The 18,885-nt window shown below is 41.5% G+C and overlaps 1 protein-coding gene across 1 annotated transcript in view; it reads right to left on the bottom strand.

Moving 5' to 3' along the window:
• Positions 1-18,885, bottom strand: part of LOC139468346 (uncharacterized) — a 90,786-nt gene that overhangs the window by 46,712 nt on the left and 25,189 nt on the right. Inside the window, exon 2 of the mRNA XM_071250253.1 lies at positions 21-3,360. Within this exon, the coding sequence (XP_071106354.1) occupies positions 21-3,360 (3,340 nt within the window). The remainder of the gene's footprint in view (positions 1-20; positions 3,361-18,885) is intronic.

Raw genomic sequence — 18,885 nt, 5'->3', positions numbered from 1 at the left:
AAATATATCTGATTACTCACATAATATCAATAGGGCAGGGTTTCTTCTGTTCCAAACGTACAACTTTTATTGCTGTCGCTTTGCGATTATCCTTGCTGAGTGTCTGCTCAAATACGTAACACTTTCCATTTTCAAAGCCCATCGCTGTGTCCACCTTTATGTAACCCTCATTACTCAATGTAATATTACACTGTGGCTTATCTCTATAACTTCTGTCAGTGTTCTTGGGAACCATGTATGCTTCAGTCTTTCCACAGTCAACAGCATAACATGCCCAAGAGAAGTTGAGAGTGCTTGTTTTGTGTTTTGTGTCTTCCCTGCTAACATCTCGTACGATCCCATCGAGGGGATCATACGAATTGGTTTCAGCATCTAAAACAAGTATTTCGCCTTGTCCTATCAAAGTGAACACACCCCCAACAATGCTGCAGACGAGGGGAGGGTTGACAATTTCAAGATATTGTTGGTCTTGCAAATAGTCCTCCTCCTTTTCTTGAAGCCTCATCGTGAGATTCACTGTGTAAGTCCCTTCTTTGATAGTAGAGTTGGCGAGGTTCATGGATATGTTATTTGGAGTTTCTATATCATAGGGTTCAAATTGTCCAGTCAATGTGTTTTTTTTCTGGAATATCCATGTAAACACAAACACTGTTGTGTTCTTGCATTTATCTGCTAACTTAACACGAGCCGTGAGTGTAGGAAGTGAAGCTGTGTTCGCCCTCATTGGTCGTTTTTCCTCTCTATGTATTGACTCAAACATGTCTGGAGCTTGGAAGCATTCACTAAACACCATGCGGCTGTAATTCTTAATGCTGACGCTGAGTGAATTTTGACAAACAACGTTCATTAATTCATACTGCTTGAAAACGTACTTATGCTCAGTTAATGTTGCACTATTATCAGATGGTAGGAAGTTCCGTGTTGCCAAAGTTTCATTGGCGGTTGAATTATATGTTATAGTGCAAGAAATATTTTCCAAAGTGTCAGGTCCGACGTAGAGAATTATTGGAGCAAACATTTCACCAACGAGTAGAAATTCTGGCAATTCAAGCTCAAAATCTTCGGCAGGGTACGTTAAATATAATTTCTCTTCCAGTGAGGCGGAGTCCCTCCCCCTGGTTGTATCGACACTATAGAATGGCGTCATGTAGCCATGAGTAATGAACGGGTGTGACACTGTGCGAGATGCACCCCCAGCCAGGACCACGTCAGAAGTACTTCCGTCTTTCCAGTCAATTGAAACAGTAATGTTTTCCACAAACAAATGGTTAAGAACCACGAAAAGAAATGATGTTGTATTGACAAATCCAATTATCGTAGACCCTTCTAACGTCACAGAGCAATATGCCAAAGAATAGGTCAGGTTTTTCACAGCTTTTACACCGTCATATATAATAGTAATCTCACCTTTATACACCCCTCTTTTACAAAATTTCTTTGACACAGCATATACAGAAAGAACTTTTTCTATTACCTCATCACCATCGGCATAATTCACAGTGTAATTCACATCATTGGGCACTTTTGGTATATCATGAAAGGAAAGTTTGAAATCAAAATTAGTGCATGTTCCTTCAGGCAAGGGTGTAACAGGTTCAAAGGTGACAGAAAAGTCGGCTGCCCGCACAATCACCACGTCAACAGTCCCGCTAAAGCTGACATTGCTGACACGATTCTCACAATCTATCTGGTAGTTCACAGTTCCCTCTGCAGTAGTGTAGTCGTGTGTTATGGCGTAGCCCGTTGAACTTGAACTGAAATCCATTTCAGTGAGTTGGTTAGTCACAGGTGTCCCATCACCCAGATTCCATGTACATGTGACATTAGTTGGGTTGTCAGCTGTTGTTCCTGATTGTGTCACAAATGAAAAGGTTGTTGTGTCATCCGGTGTTACTATTTTTCGATTTGGTACGATCACTAAGTTGCATGGAGGGATCTTATATTCAAGAACAAGAACTACAGATGAAGATACAGAGTAGCACTGGTTATATGCATAAAGGCTAACCGTGTATGTCCCTGGAGTGTTGTACAACTTCGCTGGGATTGCAGTGAAGGTATTCAAACTGTCCAACACTGAATCTGCCTCATTTGAGTGGACGGTCGTACCATCACCCATATCAACTCTATATTTGAAGCCTGACGTGGGTAAAGTGTTCATGTTGACAATCACCGGCTCTCCAACAGCCCAGGCAGTCTTGTCTACATCGATGGTTATGGTCAGGTTGTCACAGACAACAGCTTCAAATGTAAAGTTTTCTGAAGACACTGCAGATGATATTGTAACATCAATAGAGTAGTTACCTTGTTTTGGGAAGTTGCAGTTGAATTTATTCGTATCACCAGCCGAGACAGGCAATACATCTCTGAACTCCGCGTTACCACAAGGTGAGATTGTAATTTCTAGAGTTCCCATCGGTATGTTTGCCAAAGCATCAAGAGCCACGTTGATTTCCAAGTTCTCATAGGATTGGATTGTGGGTGTTGTCACTGTAACGTTGTAGCCATTAATTGGATGTACAACTGAAATATCAAATGACTTGCTCATGTTGTTGACCCTGTTGGATGCGATGATTCCAAAGGTGTATATGCCTGTAGTTGATGCATTCTGTTCAGCAAATACTCCCGCGGAACCCTCCTGCAGTATCGTTGCATTGAAGAAGGACACCACCCACGAGATGTTGGGGCCTGTTGCATTAACCGTCAAAGTAAATGTTTCTCCTATCAGCAGATCCCGTGCGCTTGGTACAACTGTAAGATCCGCCACTCCTACACCCAGTTCGAAGGTTAGCTCAACATCCTTCCTGTACATCTCGTTCCAGAATGTTGCACGAAGAGTGCAGTTCCCAGGTTGTGTGTAGGTGATGCTGCTAAGATCCACAGGGTTAGCTGAGTAAAGGCTGCCATAATTGGATGCTGCAGTACTTGTGAGTATGTTATTCTCGCATGCGTCAATATTCCACTGAATTCCATTATTGGGAACATTTTTAATATTAAAGGGTATGACTTCATTCGTGGGTTGTAGGTCCTTATCTAGGGTAATAGTTATGTTTAGCATGTCCCAGCAATAGATCTCGAACGTTTCTTGGGTGGAGTTCAGTTCTGTACTCACATTGACGGTGACGGTTTTGTTGGTTTGAGTGTCGCAAACACACGGAATAGGTACCTCGCCACCAGGGGTAAGACCACTGAGATCCAGAACTTCTTGAGTTTCGCCAACTGTGCAGGTGTGCCATCCTGTCAGGTTACCCATCGTTAACTGTGCCATCGTCACCTTGATGCCTGGGTCCTCGGTAGTTTGTGGTTTGTTATTACCTATAGTTATTGCGACATCGTCGAAGAGGAATCCTCCTGTCTGTATCACTACGAGAGAAAAATATAGACGGTCAAAGATACGTACCCAACAGTATATACTGTTAATATAGTCTGAAAATTAATAATGCATCTTTAATACATATGAATGAAGACATTTACTCGATTGTTTGTTTGTTGTTTAACGCCGCACTCAGCAATGTTCAAGCTATATGACGGCGGTCTGTGAATAATCGAGTTTGGACCAGACCAGATTGACATCACTAGAATCGATCTACGCAATTGGGATGCGATGACATGTATCAACCAAGTCAGCGAGCCTGACCAGCTGATCCCGTTAATTGCCTCTTACGACAAGCATAGTCACCTCTTACGCATGGGTTGCAGAAGACCTATTCTCTACCCGGATCTTCACGGATCACATCTCCTCGAGGTTTGTTACGAATAAGGAGATGTAAGAATGGTACAGGTTTTATTACTTAAACTTTGGTTATAACTATACATAGTTTATATAATCTGTCGAGCAAAAGAAAATATAAACTTTAAAATTAGATTTGGTCGTAAACATCATTTGATTGTGGTGTACATAGTATAGTACATTCTACATTCACCACCAGCTATGTTCAGAACAAATGAAAGAAGTTAATATAATTTACGTAGCAGCAGTGTACGACAGATTGCCTCAACTGCTCTTGTTGTGAATGACAGCAATGAATAAATATACAAAGATTCATTGCTTCTTTTCACAATGGAGACCTGAGCCACAATGACAGCAAGGTAAAAATATAAGCGGATTCATTGCTTCTTAACACAATGGAGACCTGAGCCACAATGACAGCATTGTAGAAATATACACGGATTTATTGCTTCTTAACATAATGAAGACCGAAGCCACAATGACAGCATTGTAAAAATATACACCTGTTCATTAATTCTTAACACAATGGAAACCGAAGCCAGAATGACAGCAGTGAATGAAAATACACGGATTCATTGCTTCTTAACACAATGGAGACCTGAGCCACAATGACAGCAATGTAGAAATATACACGGATTCATTGCATCGTAACACAATGGAGACCGAAGCAGCAATGACAGTTTTATAGAAATGTACACATATTCATTGCTTCCTAACATAATGGAGACCTAAGCCACAATGACATCATTGTAGAAATATACACGGATTCATTGCTTCTTAACACAATGGAGACCGAAGCCACAATGATAGCATTGTAGAAATATACACGGATTCATTGCTTCTTAACACACTAGAGACTGAAGCCACAATGACAGCATTGTAGGAATATACACCTGTTCATTAATTCTTAACACAATAGAAACCGAAGCCACAATGACAGCATTGTAGGAATATACACCTGTTCATTAATTCTTAACACAATAGAAACCGAAGCCAGAATGACAGCAGTGAATGAAAATACACGGATTCATTGCTTCTTAACACAATGGAGACCGATGCCACATGCCAAACATGCTATCAGTGTGGAGGAGATAAGGAAATGGAGGAAAATGATTTATTTCAAAGATCGTCATACGACTCTTGCTCAGAAGTTGTTTGATCAAGGTCTAAATAAAGCTTTCAAAAACTTTTATGGTAGACATGTGGAGGACATTTGACGCATCAGTGACAAAATTGATGTCCGATGCAATTCCCTATTTTGACTTGCATCATATGTCACTATGTTGTTGTTTTTAAGGCGAACAATTGACTTGCTTTTGCATGTGTTTGTGACTGGTGCCACCGGTGGGGCAGGATACGCTCACCTTTTCGCGAACACCTGATATCATTACTATTTGATAGTGATTCATAAACACATGCTATAGTCGGAATTGTACAATCGACTCTGCTTTATGCAGAGATTTCTATTAGAAAGGGTTTGGTCGCTTTATTTACATAGAGATCTCGATATATCCAACTTGGAAACGTCAGCGACACATTATAATGAGTCCCCGGTATCTGCAGAAACAAACTCCATGGAGCGGAACGCGTAAATTGGTAATGAAAATTATATGAATGGAATCCTGAATATCAGCGATGACACTGTGTCCTGCTCTACTGGTAACACTCGTACCTATTTTAATTACAAAGTAAATGTTTGTTTGTTGCCTAACGCCGCACTCAGCAATATCCCTGCCGTATGACGGTGGCCTGTTAATAATTGAATCTGGATCAGACAATCCAGTGATGACATGAGAGCGATGATCCACGCCGAGCCCAGCCTGACCATCAAATCCATTGAAGTAAGCAAAGATGTGTAAAAACATCATGGAACGGTCAAAGTATAGTATAACATCACTAATTATGTTGACAAGCGACATGTCAAATTCAGTTGGTTGGTTGGTTTGTTGTTTAACGCCGCATTCAGCAATATTCCAGCTATATGACGGCGGTCTGTAAATAATCGAGTCTGGAACAGACAATCCAGTGATTAATATCATGAGCAACGATCCACGCAATTGGGATCGATGACGTGCATCAACCAAGTCAGTGAGCCTGACCACCCGATCCCGTTAGTCGCCTCTTACGACAAGCATAGTCGCCTTCCTTGTGTAGGAGCATAGAATAATATTTTATTCCAATGTAGGTTTGGGGTCATTACAGTTTACCCCAGTGTAATTTTGTACAAATTACAGAATTTAACAATTACAATTTATCATGGTGCAGGTACAGTTCACCGCTTTATTACAATTGACCGCGGTTTATAAAAACAAAATGTCCTCAAAGCACGAGTCATCACCGTTTTGCTCGTTGTTATCAATAATCTTATTACAGCACAAGAAGAGCCAAGAACAAAGTGGTATTCATATAAAGGGTATGGCGCTTCCTACAGTTTTGCTTGCTGATGACGCCACATTGTAATACCCCACTGAAAGGCGTACTGATATCATTTGGTATTGCTCAACATAGTATCCATAGTACTTGTGTTTATCCGGAAAATCAAGACTAGTTATAAATGGAATTGTTGGGGGTCCACAAGCCATGAAATGCTAGCATGTAGGCATGAGTTAACTTGAAACGCCAGGGTACAAAATATAAGTAAAAATTAAATAGATGTGAAGCCTCACTGCCAAACAAGTGATGAAAACAAATCTGAAACGACGCTGCTAAGACAATAAACCCGTGGCAAGTTGGGTAATAAAGGCTATTATGAAAAACTAGTAGTTATTACACAGATATTAAAATTTAGATTAATTGATTAGATGGGAGTAATACTGGAATGAAAAACATATAATGTGTAAGGGAAGATAAATAACATTGTTGAGAGGACTGAGATAAAAACTTGGAGCTAGATTACCGGAAGTCAGTATGAGCACATTGTGACAGATACATAAGGAAGGTGAGCTAGTGGAACGTGAGGCCACCTTAATAATACAATTCATGCAGTTAACCCTGCACAAACAAAAACATAAATTTCTCATTTTGTGCAGAAACAAGAAAACATAGAGTAGAAACAATATGATTTATTACATATATGCTGAACCGCAAAAGAAACGTCACCCCAAGTAACATTGCATGAAAAGTTGTCATTTAAATATATAGGTAATTTTTGTCAAAGTTTTTAAAATTTAACATTACCGGAAAAAGCAAAGCAGATGACAATAATACCAATCGCCCAAACGCATCACGGCAACGGCCATCGTACGTGAGTTCCGTGCAAATTGAAATGCTCATTGGTTCCCCCATTTCTTGCCCTATAAAAATCCACCCAGATCGGATAACATTCATTCGTTATTGAATTGCTACCACATGCCAAAATTGACATGAAATCAGCGACACCAAGCTCTTGGACGAGTGCAAGCTGGACAAACCGTCCGGCAAGTAGCCAATGCATTTTTACAGTCCACGTAAGGACCATATACAGGCTCCAGCAACGGTACCAGACCACCAACACTAATGATGACCGACCACGTAGTGGAAGACCAAGGGTCACTACCCCACGTCAGGATCGTCAGATTGCGCGACAGCATCTTCAAGATCGCTTTGTTACTGCTGAGGAAACTGCTCGACAGACCATGGGGACACACCAGCGACACATTAGTGCGGACACCTTGCGTCGACGATTGACGAGCAGACACCTCCACTGTCACAGGCCACACCGAGGACCCATTCTGACTGACACCACGTCATCGCAGGGACCGTCTTCTTCAGTGGGCAACAAACCACCAGCATTGGCGCCACCAACAGTGGAAAAGAGTCCCCTTCTCAGAGCCGTTACTATGTCTCAACAGCAGATGGAAGAGAGAGCGTCTGGCGACGCCATGGGGAACATAATTCGGATGCTCGTGTTGTTGAGAGAGACTCGTGGGATGGTCCGAGCATCATGGTGTGGGGTGGAATTGGTCTTGCACAGAGGGTCGGCCCTGCGGTCTCCCAGAACATCGGTCCAGGGAGAGGCAATGGTGTTACAGCAGCTCGGTACATTGATCAAGTCTTACCTCATTTGGCACGTCGCCGCAACCACGAGTTTCAGCATGATAACGCCCATACCCAAACTGCTAGGGCTACAAGAGACTTCCACCAGCAGAATGGCAATCGTTCTCAGTTCCTAGGGGCGTGCCGACCTGACTAGGATTGGGATACTCTGCGGGTAATTAGCCCATGTCACAAAGACCAGCAAATCATGTGATTGAAGCTGAGGCTGGGCCGACCCAGCTTTACATAGTTATTCGTTTACATTTACGTTTTCTTTTCAGAGTAACTGAAAGTAAGTGGCTGAACATCAGCTGGAAGTTTGATGTGATAAAAGAAATTACCATAGGTAATCTTTCTTGTTAAAGAAAATGTAAAAGGTACTTTATATTTTCAGATCAGGAAATACCTTAATAAGAATGTAAGTACGACGTACATTGTTGTCCCATGATTCCAAACAAAAACACAAACATGTCACGTCACATAAGCATGCATGCTAAATAAATAAATCGTGTACTTTGCAATTATTGTATGTGAACCTGGAATGTCGACCTGATTTACAACAGTTCGTCAAAGTCTTACCATGTAATGAGAGAGAGAGAGAGAGAGAGAGAGAGAGAGAGAGAGAGAGAGAGAGAGAGAGAGAGAGAGACTCTGAACGATGAACGACACGGTTGAACGACACTGTTTGCCCTAAGTGCCCCATCCTGTATGTGTTTGTTTACCATTCTAAAAGAACAAGGACCGTGTCATGGCGATGTCAGTTTCTGGACAAGGAACGCAGCCAAGTAAAAGCGCTTTGTCCTTTGGCCCAGGAGAGACATCCCACCCTTGAGTACAACTGAATTGACTCTGAACGGGTATTATGAACAACACACTTTATTCTTAGCCCGTTGTGTATTTACGTCTCCTTGGTACAACAATACGGTATTTAATTGATTGCATCTTTCAGCCTGTCTTTGCTATTAACAATGCATCAGCACGAACAAAGTTAATGAATTATGGAGCTGCGAATCTGATATTCAGCTATGTGTGATAGTACATTTTGTACAGAAAATACGGTCCTTTGTGACTTTCATTCGACTCACCATTATACTAGGCCGCTTGAGGTTTGGTGCATTGCCGTCTAGAGCGATGAAGCCATATCAACAAGGTTATATTAACAATGCTAACCCGCCTAGCTCGAATGAACCTGTAACATTTTAATGATAAGGGCGGAGATATCCTTGCATGCTTCGCTTCACTTGTTTTAGTGGCGTGCGCTTAATGTTTGCTTACACGGTCGCCGTGCCCAAGACATACAATGTCTTTTGTGCGTATTAATAAAGATACAGGTGAGGTTAAATGTCGCCGCTGAACATGAAAACCCCACTTGTTTCAGCCCCTTATTATCCAGCGCCTGGCAGGGTAACAACAAGTGACATATTTTAACGTCTTTTGGTGTGACGCGGCCGGGGATCGAACCCCCGACCTTCCACTCTCTGGGCAGACGCTCTACCACTAGACCACGGAGGCGGTCATTTCAGTAAAGTGTATTGATAAAATATTTTGGCGTTAATACAGCTACATACTTTGATTCCTTAATTCTAATCGTCAGCCTACTGCAAACAAAATCTTCACTTCCACCATACAGTTCCCCTTAAACATTTGTCAAATTACAATAGGGATTTATAAACTGGCAGTAACTATAATCTGCTATTTACTACATGTTGTGTATTTCAAAACAGATACTGCTTTAGGTCTAGGGGCTAAAGACGCAGAGACAAACGCACAAGTCTGAATGTTATACATGTATCTACACAGAAACACTCGCGTCTGAATGTTATACACGTATCTACACAGAAAAGCACGAGTCTGAATGTTTTACATGTATCTACACAGAAAAGCACGAGTCTGAATATTATACACGTATATACACAGAGACACACGAGTCTGAATGTTATACACGTATCTGCACAGAAACACACGAGTCTGAATGTTTTACATGTATCTACACAGAAAAGCACGAGTCTGAATGTTATACATGTACATGTATCTGCACAGAAACACTCGCGTCTGAATGTTTTACATGTATCTACACAGAAACACACGAGTCTGAATGTTTTACATGTATCTACACAGAACCACACGAGTCTGAATGTTTTACATGTATCTACACAGAAACACACGAGTCTGAATGTTTTACATGTATCTACACAGAAACACTCGCGTCTGAATGTTTTACATGTATCTGCACAGAAACACTCGCGTCTGAATGTTTTACATGTATCTACACAGAACCACACGAGTCTGAATGTTTTACATGTATCTACACAGAAACACACGAGTCTGAATGTTTTACATGTATCTACACAGAAACACACGAGTTTGAATGTTTTACATGTATCTACACAGAACCACACGAGTCTGAATGTTTTACATGTATCTACACAGAAACACACGAGTCTGAATGTTTTACATGTATCTACACAGAACCACACGAGGCTGAATGTTTTACATGTATCTACACAGAAACACACGAGTCTGAATGTTTTACATGTATCTACACAGAACCACACGAGTCTGAATGTTATACATAGAAACACACAAGTCTCAATGGTATACACGTGTCTACACAGAAACACTCGAGTCTCAATGTTATATACTGAGTCAAATTAAAAACTTCAATTTTTAAAAGTAATCCCATATATGATATACAACGGACAAATGTATCAGAGAAGGTAATTTTTAATCATTAATGTCTAAAGAAGGATTAATTTTTAATTAACGGTGGTAACCATAATTTGTTCCAAGCACCTACGGTATTCGGTCATAACATCAACAGTTTAAATCATAAGTCCCAGGCACGAGAATCTGATGGCACACAAGTTCAGTAGCGTATATTGCGACCATGTGCGTTGACAACTGCCACACAACGCCTCCGCATGGACTTTGTGATGCTTGTGAACACATGATTGGGAAGACGACTCCATTGTTGCTGCAAAATGGTGCCAAGATCTTGCAAATTCTGTGGTTGGTTCTGGAGAGTGCGCAGACTTCTGCCAAGAGCATCGAAGATGTGTTCAATGGGATTGAGGTCGGGAGACCTTCTGAAGGAAATTCCTTGTCACAATTGCTGTGTGGGGTCTGGCATTGTCGTGTTGGAAGATCAAACCGGGTCCATGTGCTGCCATAAAAGGCAGAAGTTCTGGTGCCAGTTCCGTGGTCGCGGTAAGTAGCAGCGTTGAGGTTGCACGGATGACAAGAAGCCTGGAACGTGCATTGCCACAGAAAGCACCCCACACCATGACACTTCCGCCTCGAAATCTCTACTTTCTGTACACAACACTGGGCGTAACGTTCATGACGACGCCTCCACACACTCGCCCTACCATCAGCAAATCGAAGATTAAATCGGGATTCATCACTGAAGACGTCTTGATTCCAATTCCTCTGAGTCCATCGTAAGTGTCGCTGTGCCCACATTTGACGTTGACGTCTGTGTAATTGAGTCAGAATCGGCCCGCAGTATGGCCGTCGTGCTTGAAGGTGAGCAGTTCTCAGACGGTTCCGAACAGTTTGCGCACTCAGTCTACCCCTAAACAGTTCATTTCTGGTTGATATAGCCGTCAAAAATCGGTTACGGAGGTGACGTCAGACAATCTGACGATCCTCTGCATGTGACGTCACACGTGGTCGACCTGGCCGAGGCGATCAGCGGTGGTACCCGTTTGCTGTAGACGCGTCTGTAAATCATAAACAATCCGTCGACTACAACCCATCGTCCTTGCGACTTCAGCTACGGAAGTTCCCGTCTGCAACATGCCGATGGCACGTTCACGTTGCACATTTGAAAGGCGTGGCATGACTAATGGCCGTAAAGACTTTTGTTTTCTTGTGTTTTTCTTTTTTTGTTAATGAATGCTAACAAGTATGGCTGAAAACACGTGCGGTATTATGGCCACGTGACCAGTTGCACGTGAAAAAACACTTTTGCAACTATAGTGCTGTGCACATGATTTTGATCGATTCACCTGCACAAAAACGGGTGTTAGCTGAAGACAATACGTGGCCATTACTGTTTAAATACACAATAAGGGCCCACAATGATAACTGGTCAAAATGTTAAAATTTTAGGATTGTGAAGTTTTTAATTTGGTTCAGTATACTTGTATCTACACAGAAACACACGAGTCTGTATGTTATACATGTATCTACACAGAAACACACGAGTCTAGTTAATAGGTATGACTGGATTTGGTTGTTTGTTTTTTTGTTTTTTTGGGTTTTTTTCATTTTATTTTTGTCTGATCAAATTTATTTAAGGCATCTGCGTACAAAGGTTCACGTTCATCATGTGTGTACGGTAGCGACATTTTAGCGATATTTCTGGTCTCTAGGAACCTGGAGGCAACAGAACAATGTGAGGCGGGATATTTCGCAGCAGCAAGGCACTGTAGATTTCTCATATCAGGAATATGTTTGTCTGGGTTGGCATGCTGAATGAAGTCATCACTGGAGTCGGTCTTGCTGTAGCTGTTGGGAAGCTAAACGTCGGCTTGGGTCTTAGGAAGTGAAGGAATGATCTTGTCTCGAGCTCGGGGCTTGTACTTACTTACTTACTTACTTACTTACTTACTTACTTACTTACTTACTTACTTACTTACTTACTTACTTACTTACTTACTTACTTACTTACTTACTTACTTACTTACTTACTTACTTTGGAGATTTAACGTGCGCTTTCCGACTGATGCGTATTTCGCACACGGGCCCGGCCAGGCCATTGTTTGCCCTCATCTGGCCTACACCTTATATCGCCTACACCTCATCTGGCCTACACCTTATATCGCCTACACCTCATCTGGCCTACACCTTATATCGTCTACACCTCATCTGGCCTACACCTTATATCGCCTACACCTCATCTGGCCGACGCTAAATACAAATGGTTACTTCCACACCCCTGTTGTGTACAATGGTACTGTCCATTAACCCATTAATGATTTAATTCATTAATATGAATAAATGACCTGAGTACATGGGCCTTTGAACTAATCCGATGTTTTCATAGTGGTATCTGATCCTTGAGTTTGTTTTGACTGTTTATACTGGATTACTGTTATAATGCACTTTTAACAGGTCTACTCATCTCAAAAGTTTTGTAAGTGTGTATACATTACCTTACCTGATATAATCCAATCTGAGCATTTTAACAGGTCTACTCATCTCCAAATTTCTGTAAGTGTATGTATATACCTTAGTAAGTACTATTGTTTCTCTTTACTTTGATCAGCGAAATAGCTTTCACAATGTTAACATGATCACCTCATCTCCAATGTAGGAATAGGTATATATGTTAGTTTTTAAGTTTGTGCCTCAGTCTGAAAATGGCACATCTTCAAAGAGCTGAGTTCGTTACTTCACAGAGAGGTGGTCAGCAAGTACTACATGCTGGGTACCGGTACAGGTTGAATATCAAGCGGCAACTTGCTGTTCACTGGAAGTGTATTACCATTGGCTGCAATGGCAGATGCAGCACCATTAGCGACCACATTACATCAACCAAGCCTCACAGTCATCCTCCTACCGAGAATGTAGAACACATCCGCATCATCGCCAGAATGAAGGAGCAAGTGAAGACAGACATCATCCCTGTTGAGCAGATCTACAACGCCGAACTCGACCGAGCTGTCGAAGATGTTGCTGCCACGATGCCGCCCTTTGCCAGTGTCCAAGGCTGCTCTCTACCGACACCGCTCCAAGTCCATCCCACCTCTCCCAGAATCCCGAGCCGCTGTCGACCTTTAAGAACCCTGGACTAAGACTGAAGATGGAAGAGACTTCCTGTGCATAGACGATGGTGCTGATGACAGACTGTTAGTGTTTGCGACAACTGAGATGTTGGAGATCCTTAGTGAGCAGGACACTATTTTCATGGATGGGACATTCTTCGTGCAGACGCACATCAGAAGTGCTGAAGCGTTGCCGCTTCTACCCCTAGCTGAAGTCCAAGATGCTATTGGCAGAAGATCAGTGATCCAGTTTCTTGATGCATGTGGACATTTCATCAAATTACAGTAATTTTGCGAGTAATGATGTAGTGCTAATGTTATAAAACATGAAGATGATGGATATAAATGTACAGTGCTATGATAATACATGTGTGTTGATGATATTTGATGTTGTGAAAACATTTGAATTGTGAAGATGATCTCATATACAAAGAGATATGAAATTACAGTATCAAAAGGCATTTACATTCTTTGTTGGAAGAGTTCATTTTACTTAAGGGATAAGGGTACAAGTGTGATGTGCACTCATCCATAAATTTGTTTTGATAGTAGTGTAGGCGATATGAGGTGTAGGCCAGATGAGGACAGGCCGGGCTCGGTACACTACTGCCTAGAAGTTCATTCCCCTTACACGCATGGGCACCGCGTTACTCAACACGTGTGCACCCCGTTGGTCACTCGTGTGGAACCCGTCCGCACCGCGTGTCATACCCGTGTGCAACGCGTTGAACACGGGTGTGCACCCCGTTCGTCACTCGTGTGCAACGCACGACACACTCATTAGAGGGGGAACAAACTTTTGACCAAAGGAGGACCCATGTTAAGCTGAACTTAGTGGTGGTAACAAGCTTAAGGAGAGTCATTTTTGATATCCTGGCGACAAATACACGGTTTTTTTTGTACTTGCTGATGTCTCATTTTTAGATGTGTGGTTTTGTAGAAAAATATGAGTACTGGTGTGGTTTCTACATGATGCTTTGCGATGGTGTCAAGAGAATACACGATCCCAGATAATTTTATTGCCATTCAAATGCTTTGTTTTCTGATTTGACATTAAATGTCTGTAGTACGACTTTCAGTGAGGCTTGGCGGAGCATTGTTTTTATTAGACCTTAATTACTTTATGATAGTCGGGTCTCTTTGTCTCAGCTCCATAGCCGTGACGCTGGAAAAGAGCAGCATTTAATTAAAGATACACTTAAGGGAGAGGGTTCTACTAATTACCGTACCACAGGAAGAGACCTGTAGACTTGAGCGCGGGGTTGTGTATAAGATGGGAGATTTTATCAACGTCCCACTTGTATACAACATTTTTGTTAAAACAAATTAAAAAGATAGTTACATTAAAGTTGCATACAACCAATCGCACAGTGATTTATGAGAGACGGTACATTATAAACAGGCCCATAGTAAAAATAAGCAAAAGCTAAATATTAAAATATACATACATTAACTTACAACACAATTTAAGATTCAGTGATATAAAATATTTCTCCGTGTATATAAAATGTCATGGCAGATTCTGGCACAGTAAAAGGTGAGGTCATCAGTTGATAGATTCCGAATATATTTTTAATTTGCTCGGTCAAAGAAGTAAAATCTATCCATAAACTATTGCACTTGTTGATGAGGCTAAAACGTATATCGTCGTAAAGGGGACAGAATAAAAGGACATGCTTCTCATCTTCTATGACATTTTTGCAGTTAAAACACAGCCGCATAAATCTGGGTATGTTCTCGTATCTGCCCGTTTCGATTCGCAGAGGGGCCACGCCCAGTCTAAACTTTGCTAGTGCACTTCTGTGTTTGCGTGGGATTGGTCGACTGACATAGCTTTCTTGTCCATATTCATTCTTAAATTGTTTGTGCGACCGTAACTTGCTGCTTCCACTATGTCCTGCTTCACTCCAGATTGTTTCCTCCCATGACTGTTTGTATCTGTTAAAGACTGTATCATGTACAGTTTAAATAAAGAGACCCTTTTCCAGATTGCCGTCGTATAGAATGAAATGACCCAAGTTGAAGTTCTGTAAAAAGTTCCTCACATGATGATTCCAGTTTTTCAATGATGTCTCATTTGCCCATCGGAACATTCTCTTGTTGATTCTCCTTGTACTTGTGTTGGTCATTCTCGCCCAATGTCTAGCAACACATGTCCATTGTCGGACCTCCGGTGGCACCCACCCAGAATCTCCATTCACGGCCAAGCTAGGGGCGTATTTTCCCAAACAAAGGTAAAACCGAATCGCTCTGTGGTGTAGCGCATTGACTGGCGAATTGACCTTGGTACCCCATATTCCTGCTCCATAGGACATTATTGGCCACACTAGAGAGTCATAAAGCTTTGAATACACGTTAAAAGGCAGCTCTCCAAACGAATGACACGAACAACACATTGTACGTTGTGATAGAGTGATTTCATGGCACTTAACATTTTACCACAGATTCCAGCTTGAGTCAGCTTATGCCACAGTTGTTCCCTTCTAATGCCGTCATACGCTTTCCTAAAATCTACAAAAGCTACAAATGTGGACTTTTTCTTCAATTTTCTTGTTTCAATAATAGATGTTATCGTCCCTATATGGTCAGTTGAAGATCGGCTTCGACGAAAACCATTTTGCTCATCACAAATGACTTCATTCCTTTCGGCCCATGAGGTCAGTCGTTCATTTAGCACACCGCAGAAGAGCTTGTAAATGGCTGGAGCCAGGGTTATCCCTCTATAATTAAGTGGATCTCTGGGATCTGAGGATGATGACTTCGGAAAAGGACATATAATTCCCTGACACCATTGGATCGGTATCGTAGACGTCTCAAAACACACCGAGAAGAGGCTATGCAAAGTGTGGATGATATCCTCTCCCTTGAGTAGTTGTACTAGGATTCCATCAACACCTGGTGCCTTTCCACTCTTTGCTTTCACTACTGCCCGCCTCACCTCATATAGGGATATGTTTGCATTAAAGGGTTCATCATCTAGCATTGGTATGTCAAAGTCAGTATCACCTATTCCGCTTTCGGATGTGTATAAAAGAGACTCAAACGCTGACTTCCATGTCTAGCACCACCTGTTTATCTGTACTAACCGATCCATCCTCCTTCACAACCTCCACTGGGATCCCCTTCTGTCTCTCACTACCCACTCCAATCTTCCCGATCTTCTTCCACAGCTGCGCATTGTTCTCCTCGCACATCTCCTCCAGTTCACGGTGCATTTGACTCCTGTAGGTGCGTTTACACCTCTGTACACTCCTATCAAAGTCCTTCCTCAAAGCTGTGTTCCTTTCCTTTTTCTCTTTCTTTCTCTGATCTTTAGTTCGTGACCATAATCTTTCTGCCTTGCACATTTCGTTCCATTTTCTGTTGAGATCATCATTCCACCAGGGTTGTTTTATTCGTTGACGTTTATTACTTATTCCTTCTTTAGTATATCTTCCTTTCTTCATTGGCAGTTTATTTTCCATTTCCCTGTGCACTACCTCCACAAATTCATCATAGCACTTATCAATGGACGTCTGTTCCTTAAATGAAGATTCCAGTCTCCAAATGATATCATTCAGTGACCTCTGTATAGATTCTGACGTCAGAAAATCCGAAGACGGGTTATTCATAATGTAGCTACCTGTTTTGTCACAGTCCTCCAATTCGTCAGTCTCCTTTTCTGGTCTGTGTATAAAATCTACCTTCATCGTCCACTCCAGCATTGAATGATCAACTTTCAGTAGAGCACTTCCATCAATGACCCCCACACACCCAGATCGTTCCACAAGAGTAGATGGTACCACAACATTAAAATCATTGAAACTTTCTAAACTTCCATATGGTATGAAACAATAGTCAACAACAGATGTACCTTGCTGTGAAACAAAAGTAAAATCATTTTTACAAACATTACGTCCATTCAACAAACACATATTAGCTCTTATCAAAAGGTCAATACATAATTTTCCGTTGTTATTAATTGTATAGTCCAGCACATGTCTCTCTGGGATAGCGTCCACGCCTTCAATAAAGTCCGTTTCCTCTCCACATCGACTGTTAAAATCTCCACATATAAATGAAATATTTCTGAATTCATAAATATGTGATAGTAAACTATCATAAATATGTTCAGCACACACATTCCGAGAAGAGTGATCAGGGGGCAAGTAGCATACTGAAATATACTGGACACAGTCATCGCATTTTTTTCATAACGAGCTATAGTATTCCCTCAATGGAATTGTCAGCAATATCAAAATCATAAAAAGTCAAAAGTTCTGTCTTTATAAGAAACCCCACTCCTCCCGACCCTCTCTGTGCATTCACATGTAAGTTAGTTACGGTTGTGACCAAACCAAACATAACCATCAATTGCATAATGGCCGGCAGGAGACATAAACATTGAGCTAAAGCACTTTTTTTTCACGGGCTTGTTGAATAGTTTCCCAGCGCTACTGTCAACATATCTTCTTGATCCTTGATACATCATTTTGGCATTAACAATATATTATTTTCAACGTACATTATTCGTTTACCAGTCATTTGTTTTTGAGTATTTGTCAATTGTGTTTAGCTAAAAAGCAATAATGGTAATATTTGGTGACATGTAAATATAAAACGTTTCACGTAAAACGTAGTAAGTACAATGGTAAATATAAATATTCAAATCGCATAAAAATACAATTATAACAAGATACATATGTAATTCTAAAACCTGTGTTCCACATTCAGAGCCAGGCGGAAAACTGATTAAATAAAGGGAAGACGCTTGCCCTTACACATATGTTGATACATCGACTGAATATGACTCTACATGTATATGTAAATGTTAACATACTGTACCTATCTACACGAACTGTAAAACATGGGCATAAGGTCACGGAGACGAAGGCTATAGATATCATACCTGATTTTTAGATGATAAAGTACATCGATCTAAAAATCGATTTGCGGTATCAATAAACATTTCATGGTATGATAAAATCATATTTGTGATATAAATTCGTTCTTTGGTACCCATAAATGAATTATTGACATAAAATATGGAATAAATAGTAAAAAGGCACCCTATATATATATTGTTCTTTGTGGTAGCTGACAGTTGGGTCCGCGGCGGTAGTCGCACAATGGTTTTGCTAATGGAGCCAGGCAGTTGGATCTGCTTTGGCCGGCTACCTGGTGCCGGGCAGCAGTAGTCTGACTTAGGCCAGCAGCGGTAGCTGCTTTTGGCAGCGTGGTAGTTGCCAAGCAATGGTAGCGTTTAAATATGCTACCGTGGGGGCCGGACAGCGGTAGCACTCTCAGGCCAGCAGCGCTAGCTGCGAATCGCCGTTGGCCACGCTAGTGGCCATGCCAACGGTAGCATTTTGGTGTACACAACTAGCAGCTTAG

This window comes from Haliotis cracherodii, unplaced genomic scaffold, assembly GCF_022045235.1.
Source record: "Haliotis cracherodii isolate W230 unplaced genomic scaffold, xgHalCrac1.p SCAF_2, whole genome shotgun sequence".
In the NCBI taxonomy this organism is placed as follows: domain Eukaryota; kingdom Metazoa; phylum Mollusca; class Gastropoda; order Lepetellida; family Haliotidae; genus Haliotis; species Haliotis cracherodii.
Note: the sequence above shows the minus strand (reverse complement) of the source record. Positions and strands in the feature narration are given on the sequence as shown.